This window comes from Microcaecilia unicolor, chromosome 7 (genome assembly GCF_901765095.1).
Source record: "Microcaecilia unicolor chromosome 7, aMicUni1.1, whole genome shotgun sequence".
Lineage (NCBI taxonomy): Eukaryota > Metazoa > Chordata > Amphibia > Gymnophiona > Siphonopidae > Microcaecilia > Microcaecilia unicolor.
The window spans coordinates 216710076-216720567 of NC_044037.1; the positions used below are offsets into that span (position 1 = coordinate 216710076).

The window sequence follows — 10492 nt, forward strand, 5'->3', positions numbered from 1 at the left end:
AAAAAGGCGTGGGATGAACACAGAGGATCTCTAATTAGAAAATGGAAGTTATATAAAAGCTAACTTTAAATGGCTGCATGTGGGTGGATATCTCAAGTGACACTTAGATGGCGACTCTGGCTGTGATGAACTAGAGCTGATACCTGACAGACTTGTATGTTCTGTGTCTCATACATGGCAATCTAGTGTAAGATGGGCTGGAAAGGGCTTAGACAGCAACTTCAGTGGCTGGAACATGAGGACAGTGCTGGACAGACTTTTACGGTCTGTGTTCCACAAATGAGAACATGAATAGGCTGGAGTGGGCTTTGATGGCAACTCCAGCAGTTGGAACATAAGGATGGGGCCAGATAGACTCCTGTGGTCTTTGTTCCAGAAACACGAAAGAAAGACCATAATCAAGTATATAATATCACACTCGTTGATTTAATGATGAATTGATCATGAGTGTGACTATTGGGCAGAGTGGATGGACCGTTCAGGTCTATTTGCTGTCACTTACTATGTTACTATTAATCCTCTTTGCTCCCAGGCTGGTGCACAGACCTCAGCTCTGACACAGGCACGAGAATCAGATGTCACCTGACCTACTGGCGCGTGATGTGGCGACCTTTCAGCACACACTGCCAGTGAATCAGAGACAAATCTTACATGTGCGCACCAGAGTGTTCCAAGTTCCAACTTCCGTTCCTTCCTTGCCTACAGTGCTGTGGCTCAAATCCAGAAAGGGAGCTGACTGGAACTTTCTTTTATGTACTATTAAATTCTTACGGGGATGGGTGGGGATGGGTTAAATTCTTGCGGGGACGGGTGGGGACGGGTTGGGATGGTTTAAATTTTTGCGGGGATGGGTGGGGATGGGTAAGATTCCAGCGGGGATGGGTGGGGACGGGTAAGATTCCAGCAGGGACGGGCGGGGATGGGTAGGATTTCTGTCCCCGTGCAACTCTCTATTCTCAAGGCACTTTCTCATTCCAGAAGAAACATAAGGGATGTGCCATATATTCAGTCACAGAGAACTCAACAGTTAACCTTTAGAATGGCCACCATCTCTTCCATTCTTTGCTCAACAAAGGAGAATGAACGTGTACCTTGTATCTGAAGAATGCATGCACGCATATTCCAATCTATCTTAACAAGTAATACCTCAGGTTTAGTCTTCAAACATTTCCAGTACAGAGTCCTTCCCTTTGGCCATTCTTCAGCCTCCATTGTGTTTTTCTAAGTGCCTCATTGTGGTAGCTGCACACCTTCACAAGTAAGGACATTTGGTATTTCCAAACCTGGACAATTGTCTTCTACTTTAGAAATGTCAAGTAGTAGTAGTAGTGTCTCAGAGTCGCAAATCTTAATTCTAGAGAAGATAATTGCTCTTTACAAGCTCTGCAATTCCTTATTTATTTATTACATTTGTATCCCACATTTTCCCGCATATTTGTAGGCTCAATGTGGCTTACATGGTACTGCAGAGGCGTTTGCCAAATCTGGTGAGAACAAATACAAAGTGGTACTATGGTAAGATAAAGTTTGTGTGGCCATAAGCTAATAAAAATGCAATGTCATGGCACCATTTCAAAGGAGCAAGAGAAATTTGCCAGTTCAAAACAAAAATGAAAAAGATCTACTTTTTATATTATAGTGTAATACCAAGGAAAGCTAATTCCTTTTCCCAAGATAACCCCATCCCTAATATCATTAGCATTCTGTTTTTGCTCAGCAGTTTTTTTCTACTTCTTTGGGCTTCCCAATTTAGGTAGAGTTAACCTTTCACTGTTTAAAAAGGTATCTCCTAGTAGCTATTACAGTGATGCTGTTCTCTCCATGGCCCATTCCACTCTGAAGCACCATAACAGGCACACACCAAGTATGGCCACTAGGCATTGCCTTTAAGTAATCTTAGTCTTCCTTCTTTCTGCGGACTGTGAATGTTGTTGCTGGGACATCCCCAACCCTGGATGGCTAAGAGAACAGAAGCTTGGCCTGCAAGTCAAAGTAGTAGTTTCCTCTTCCACCTTTGTACTTCTAGCTAGCGGCATGAGCTGCTTTTCATAACTGTCAAGGGATTTTCCTCTATTTTGTTATCCCAGCTTTCTCTACCTCTTAATATATCTAGTCTGGTTATTGTTATGAGGGTCATAGGCCAGAGGCATGCAACAAGGCTCCTTCTGCAGTGTTGCAAACTTGGATCCTGAATCCAGCCTCTAGATGTCACGTCTTAAGCAATGAGGATATGAGAATGCCTCTGCACATCTCCAGCAAAACCCAAGGAGCAGGAAACGCAGTTTGGGGATTTTCCATATAGAAGTGCTCAGCACTTCATTCTGAGCCAGAGGCCAGTTACTGGAGACTGGTAGGGGTGGAGAAGAATTGAGAGCGAGACACTACCAAGAACAGGTTGGTAGAATAAGAGAGCAACTGGGTAAGGGAAGGGTAGATGGATTGGGTTTAGTAACCCCTCCCCCCCCACCACCCCAAGGGCAGAGAATGGGAAAGCAGCTTTAGTAAGGCCCTAGAAGATCTGCAGCAAACCATGAAGACGGAACCCCCCAAGACACAGGAGCCAGTATCTGAAAAGCTCTTAAAACTTGTGTCTTCGCTTCCTTTCATCCCTTTTCTTAGGCCTTGATGAGGGTGACAGGAAGTTGAGAGAGTGGGCTCAGTTTTTCACTCCTAGATCCTTAGACTAGGCTTTTATGCATTTTCTAAGAGATAACAGAACTGAATTACTTTATCTGTCATAGTCCTTTGCCATGTACTTCAAGACTGCATTGTGTGTAACTATCAATATTGCCAGAGCAGTGCAGGTAATAGAAGTTCCGTGTTTCACGTAACTGCACTGACTCTTTGAATGGCACCAACCCAAGAGGGAATAGTAGTAATTCTTGCTATATGTTATTAGCTGGGAGATTTCCCAGAGTAGGGTAGATTGCCAGCAAGTTCCATGCAGTGACAACTTACAAAGGAAATGGAACGCAGGCAGTGCTTTCTGACTACTTTTCCATCTTCTTGGACATCTCCCTCCAGCTACTTGGAATCAAATCTCAGTTTTCTTCTCTTAAAAAGACTTCATGTGCTTAGAACTTGAATTATGTTACCAAAATGCACTAAGAGAATTCTTATAGAAAGTATTTCTTTTTTATCTAATTTCACAATAATTGTATTATCATTAAACAAACTATTTGTGCTGCACTTTCAGATGCATCTAAGGGGAAAAGAAACAGACACCAAAGGAAAAAGAAAAGTAAAGAGTCCCACAAAGCATCTAGCAGAAAGCAGGCCAGTAAAAGGAAAGAGCCTGAAAAGAAAGAGAGGAGACAGCACAGAAGCAGCAGCGATAGCAGAAGAAAGTCAGGAAAATCAAAACGTCATTCTGACTATGGCCTGCACCCCAAGATGTCTCATCGTTCATCTCTTCTATCTCGCTGAAAGTACTTTTTTTAAACAAAATTAAAAATAAATTCCTTGATCTTTTACTGCATGTAAAAATCTGGGAGTGTACATCCTCACTAAATTGTATGTGAACCATCTCACAGTGTATTAGATGGTTATTTTGCTTTGTATTACAGAGAACTGTACAGTATCCTGCAGTATAAATGCAGCTATATACAGCACAGGAAACCCATAAACCTTCCTGCAAACTTCAGTAAGATATTTACAGAAATCCATTTGGGGAAGATTTGCTTTTTTTTTTTTTTTTAATAGAAATCCATTTTTGGTTATTTGTTACATTTTTTTCATCTTTTTGATTTTTAAACCCTATATATGTGTAGCTGAAAAGTATTTTAGATCTTGAAAAGAAAGTGTGTTCTACAGTTTCTAATAATGGACAAGTAAATGAAAAATGAGTGCCTTTAACAATAACTCAGGCCTGTGAAGAAAAGAATTTCTAGAGCCCCTGACTATATGGTCATACTTAGCTATATGAAAACAGACTTTATATGTATATATTTATTCAGTTGTACACTGTAGTGTTCTTTAAAAGGTATAATGTGGCATTCATCTCAAGCAAACCTCATCCCACTGTCAGTGTTTCCAGTGGCAGGGCTTTCTTACTATGGTTCGTGAAGAGCCTTGTACCTTGGTACTAGAGATGTGTTGTGTAGTACAGAAATTTGAAATTGAAGTATTTTGAGGCCAGGTTTATGTTTTATGGATGTCAGGAAATTAGAGACTGGGAGTGTATTGATAGATTATATTCTACAGCAGTGACCTCTGTTGGTGGAAGAGCTCTTTCACTGCTGTCAACAGGAAGGAGGAGGCAGCAGCAACAGACAGTGTCTGGGTACTGATAGTTCACTGGAGGACAAGTTGGCCCCTACCCAGATAATTGCTTCTGCTAAACTCCTCAGTGCTTACATATAAATTTGCAATTCTTATAAATTTGAGTAGTTAGAGAAGTGTTTATTTCAGTCTTCTATTTCATCACAGAACAAATCTAAGCAAAATTGAAGGAAAAATCAGAGCAGTGGTTGATACAGGGTTGAAAGCATTAGAAGCAAGTGTCAGTGTGGCACTTACTAACTTTGATCCATATTTAACAGTGTTCTCAGAAGTAGGGTAGAGGTCAGAGGTTCTGAACCTGTAAATCCTCACTTTGATTTCCCCTGTTCAGCACTAATTCTGTGATCTTGATGTAATGCCATGTACCTTAAGAGGGTGATTTAATAAGAGGTCACCTAGGTATTTGAGTAGGATGGCACCTATTTTATAAAGACACAAAAAATAAAAATAGTAGCACAGATCCTGCAGAAATCATGCCCACAGTGAAGGTGTGAACGTTTGCCCAGTAGCAGGCATAAACACTAATGCATAAAAATACCCATATACAGTGGTGGAAATAAGTATTTGATCCCTTGCTGATTTTGTAAGTTTGCCCACTGACAAAGACATGAGCAGCCCATAATTGAAGGGTAGGTTATTGGTAACAGTGAGAGATAGCACATCACAAATTAAATCCGGAAAATCACATTGTGGAAAGTATATGAATTTATTTGCATTCTGCAGAGGGAAATAAGTATTTAATCCCTCTGGCAAACAAGACCTAATACTTGGTGGCAAAACCCTTGTTGGCAAGCACAGCGGTCAGACGTCTTCTGTAGTTGATGATGAGGTTTGCACACATGTCAGGAGGAATTTTGGTCCACTCCTCTTTGCAGATCATCTCTAAATCATTAAGAGTTCTGGGCTGTCGCTTGGCAACTCGCAGCTTCAGCTCCCTCCATAAGTTTTCAATGGATTAAGGTCTGGTGACTGGCTAGGCCACTCCATGACCCTAATGTGCTTCTTCCTGAGCCACTCCTTTGTTGCCTTGGCTGTATGTTTTGGGTCATTGTCGTGCTGGAAGACCCAGCCACGACCCATTTTTAAGGCCCTGGCGGAGGGAAGGAGGTTGTCACTCAGAATTGTACGGTACATGGCCCCCATCCATTCTCCCATTGATGCGGTGAAGTAGTCCTGTGACCTTAGCAGAGAAACACCCCCAAAAACATAACATTTCCACCTCCATGCTTGACAGTGGGGACGGTGTTCTTTGGGTCATAGGCAGCATTTCTCTTCCTCCAAACACGGCGAGTTGAGTTCATGCCAAAGAGCTCAATTTTGTCTCATCTGACCACAGCACCTTCTCCCAATCACTCTCGGCATCATCCAGGTGTTCACTGGCAAACTTCAGACGGGCCGTCACATGTGCCTTCCGGAGCAGGGGGGACCTTGCGGGCACTGCAGGATTGCAATCCGTTATGTCGTAATGTGTTACCAATGGTTTTCGTGGTGACAGTGGTCCCAGCTGCCTTGAGATCATTGACAAGTTCCCCCCTTGTAGTTGTAGGCTGATTTCTAACCTTCCTCATGATCAAGGATACCCCACGAGGTGAGATTTTGCGTGGAGCCCCAGATCTTTGTCGATTGACAGTCATTTTGTACTTCTTCCATTTTCTTACTATGGCACCAACAGTTGTCTCCTTCTCGCCCAGCGTCTTACTGATGGTTTTGTAGCCCATTCCAGCCTTGTGCAGGTGTATGATCTTGTCCCTGACATCCTTAGACAGCTCCTTGCTCTTGGCCATTTTGTAGAGGTTAGAGTCTGACTGATTCACTGAGTCTGTGGACAGGTGTCTTTCATACAGGTGACCATTGCCGACAGCTGTCTGTCATGCAGGTAACGAGTTGATTTGGAGCATCTACCTGGTCTGTAGGGGCCAGATCTCTTACTGGTTGGTGGGGGATCAAATACTTATTCCCTCTGCAGAATGCAAATAAATTCATATACTTTCCACAATGTGATTTTCTGGATTTAATTTGTGATGTGCTATCTCTCACTGTTACCAATAACCTACCCTTCAATTATGGGCTGCTCATGTCTTTGTCAGTGGGCAAACTTACAAAATCAGCAAGGGATCAAATACTTATTTCCACCACTGTAGTTTATAAAATTAGTAAATTACAGCTCTGCCCAAATGCCCTCTACAGCTATACACCTACTTGCAATACCCATACTTACAGGCATGGCCTTATTTTAAAGGAGGCCTTTCACACAGAAGAAAAAAAAAGATTTAGAACATCTCTTTAATATGAAATCTTTATTTTCTACAGAGACATTTGTAACAGGAATGCTGTGTAAAACACACTGTAGAATACCATATCCAATTTTACTGTAAATATATCCTAAAGATAATTAAGAGAAAACTTATTTAACAAGTACCTCTTTAAAAGAATTGTTGAAAATGAAACACTTATGTGGGAGATCCTGGCCAAATCTAATCACGTTATACTACTACTACTAATCATTTCCATAGCACTACTAGATGTACATAGTACCGTATACATTATGTGCAAGAACTCGTCACTAGTGGGCTCACAATTTAAAGTTTGGGGGGGGGGGGGGTTGTACCTGGGGCACTGGAGGGTTAAGTGACTTGCCCAAGGTCACAAGGAGCAGTAGTGGGAATCAAACCCAGTTTATCAGGATCAAAGCCCACTGCACTAAACATTAGGCTACCTTAGCTGTTATTATAGATGCATCATGTTCAATGAACTTTACAAAAAGGGGCTCATAATTGTATTTTTGGTGCATCTAGCCATCCCCCTTCAAGTTATATTCAGCTCCCAGCTGTGTTTTTGGAAGAGGTTTAGAGTTGATCCACAAGGGCTCTTCATTCACAATTTATAGGTAGAGTGTGGTTTTTTTTAAGGGGGGGGGGGGGGTTATCATGGATAACCACCACCCTAGCCAGTCTTGCCTTTGTTCCAAGCCACTTCCATCTAAATTAGCAAAAAATATTTCGTGGCTGACAGATAACTAGTGGATAATAGAAATGACCTGTGTACCATTCAGACATCCATAATAGAAGGCTCTTCTTTAGTAGTAAGGTAGATAGAGAAGGCAAGCATTTCTTTGTCAGGCAGTCCAGGAGTAGAAACAGAAAAAAAAAAAAAAGTGAAAATAAATAATAGCTAATTTTTCATATTACAATTAGATATTTATTTTCACTTTTTGATGTTTTATGGTTCTCGTCCTAGATTGTGTTTTCTATGAAATCTTGCATCTGTCTCTTCCTTTGTCAGAGATATGTGACAGCTTTGTATGACCATTTTTGCTGAAGAAAACCAGGAGGCAGTCCTTACACATGAGGCGATGCAAGATGGGACCCAAGCTAGAGGAATCTGTTCAAAGCTTAGAGCATATCATGAGCCTTCTTGAGAGGAAGATTTACAAAAAGACTGCTCAGCATGCCATCTTCTTTTTGGCCATACATGCCATGCATACTTGCAAAGGTAGATGTGCCAGTTTCTCCCTATATTAGCAACTTGATGACTGCATGATATTAGTAGAACAGGGGCAGAAGTATGGAAAACACATGGTGAAACAGCAGCAAGAGCTTCTGCAGAAGGTGTTGGTGCCCATAGACTCTTATAGCTATGGACATGAACTTTGAGGTTTAATATGCAAAAAAAAGCATGCTGATATGCAGTGGCTCATTTTTATCTCCAGCACTTGGATTCTGTATGGCATGCATACATTTATTGCCAATTGGAAACCCTAATTACCAATTACAAAGTACTCTACTACTAAAATCAACAAACATCAATACATTTATTGTTTCCATTTGTGCTTACAGATAATTCCCATAACCCTAAGTTTCCATGCAACTCACTTTCAAATGTCATTCACAGCTTCACCCACTCAGTCAAACGACACTCGTAAAATCCACTCATATTTTTCAATATTTGCTACTTAGAATAAATGCATCATTAATAAATTCTTTAGAGTGTAGACAGGGTTGTTTCCTGCTGGATTTGAGTCCATCACTTTGAAGCTTGTGGGCGGATCCTTGGATTGCTCGTCTGCTGAGGTGCTCAGATGACTATGGACTATAGTTCCTCCTGATGAAGAAAATCCACGAAATGCGGTCTCGCATGGGGAACTAGAGGAACTAAGGTGGAATTTAAGTTTGGTCACGAGAGTGGCCGTAATTGTGGGTTTTCATGCAAGCCTTCCTTATACAGCACAGCGGATCCATGAGGAGAGTCAAAACACAATATACAGTGGTAGAGGATGTAACGGAGGAGTGAATATATATCGAGATTTATCATTCCTCCATACACGGGGATTTTGAATGTTTGGAAACAACTGACATATTGACTTAGATTTTTTTGCATTTGAGGTTATACAATGAGATTAGACTAATAACAGCGGTCTGTGCTGACCATTTGTGGAAGTGATGGACTCAAATCCAGCAGGAAAAATCCCTCTCTACATTATTAATGCTGCATTTATTCTAAGTAGCAAATATTGAAAAATATGAGTGGATTATACGAGTGTCGTTTGACTGAGTGGGTGAAGCTGTGAATGACATTTGAAAGTGAGTTGCAAGGAAAGTTAGGGTTATGGGAATTATCTGTAAGCACAAATGGAAACAATAAATGTATTGATGTTTGTTGAATTTAGTAGTAGAGTACTTTGTAATTGGTAATTAGTATTGACCGTACTCTTATAACAAACCACATGACTATTGGAAACCCTGCCAGATCACCCACTGAGAAGTCCATGATTCACTTCTCAACATCCTACTACTACTTAACATTTCTAGAGCGCTACTAGGGTTACGCAGCGCTGTACAATTTAACAAAGAGAGACAGTCCCTGCTCAAAGAGCTTACAATCTAATAGACAAGTGAACGGTCGGTCTGATAGGGGCAGTCAAATTGGGGCAGTCTGGATTCACTGAACAGTAAGGGTTAGGTGCCGAACGCAGCATTGAAGAGGTGGGCTTTTTTTTCCTCACCAGGGTAAAAATGTGGAGATTTTATTCCAATTATTTCTTGATCCTAAAGAAAATAAGAGGACTCTATTCCATCCTAGCTCTAAGGGCTTGAGCAAATATCTGGAAAATTGAAAAGTCTGAGATGATTTTATAGACACCTTAATCCCAATTTTACAGAAAAAAAAACAGACTAGCTATACTCCTTGAATTTAAATGATGCTTACAGCCACATTTAGATATTTCCTGTGACTTGAATTATCTTGGATCTATAATAGGAAAACACCACATCCTATATTGCATACTGCCCTTGGGCCTTGGCATCAAGAAGATTCACAAAATATCTAGGCTTAGAAACAGTACACCTGTACAAAATAGAAATACATGTGTTTGTAAGCAACCTGAAGTCCTTAGAAAATCAAGCCAGCTTTTGTTATTTGATCCCAGTAGTCCAGTTTGCCTCCCACCCCATGATACTCCTAAGGAATCTGTCCTGAGGGACTTTGCCAAACCCCCTTCTGAAAATTTAAACACACTATAGGACTCATTTTCAAAGCACTTAGACTTACAAAGTTCCATAGGTTACTATGGAACTTTGTGCTTTGGAAATATGACTCTGTGTCAGCCAGCTCACCATTATCCAGCTTCATTCCCTAAGGCACATTTTGTTTATAATTTCCAAGTATGACTTCTAAAAAAAAAATATATATATATATATAACATGGCCACTTGCCATTGAAAGCATTCTGTTGTCATGGCTGAATTGCCGATTTTGTAATTGAAGGCATCCAGTAATGAGGTATTCACACGTGTGAGAACTCTATATCCTGCCTGTCCTTGAAGAAAGTAATGTTGCTTATGTATAACAGGTGTTGTCTGAGAGCAACAGGATACACAGCCTAAAAAAAACCCCTACCCACTTGCCCTAGGAGTTTGTTTCTTTTCTTTACTGCATTTCTATTCTGCCTACCTTTTGTGAATTACAAGAACACATTCATTAATCCAGTAAAACCAAGATAATTAAACACATAAATAATATGGTACATATTGTAAAAATACCTCACATATATTGCTCTATAACCAATCAGCAAGCAAAGATCAAAAGTAGAACATACATCTCAAAAACTGTTGTATAACCTATCAGTGCACAGACTTAGGCTGCCGCAAAAGTCTGTTTAAATGAATATGCCTTCAATCCCTTCATGAAAGCCTCAGTTGTAAGAGTTAATCTTA

At 40.7% G+C, this 10492-nt stretch overlaps 1 protein-coding gene across 2 annotated transcripts in view; it reads left to right on the forward strand.

The window, feature by feature from the left end:
• CWC22 (CWC22 spliceosome associated protein homolog) overlaps nucleotides 1–3686 on the forward strand; it is a 201057-nt gene extending 197371 nt beyond the window's left edge. For both annotated transcript variants that reach the window (XM_030210141.1, XM_030210142.1), the window contains exon 20: nucleotides 3197–3686. In XM_030210141.1, the coding sequence (XP_030066001.1) occupies nucleotides 3197–3426 (230 nt within the window). In that variant the 3' untranslated portion in view covers nucleotides 3427–3686. The remainder of the gene's footprint in view (nucleotides 1–3196) is intronic.
• Nucleotides 3687–10492: the final 6806 nt, after the last annotated feature.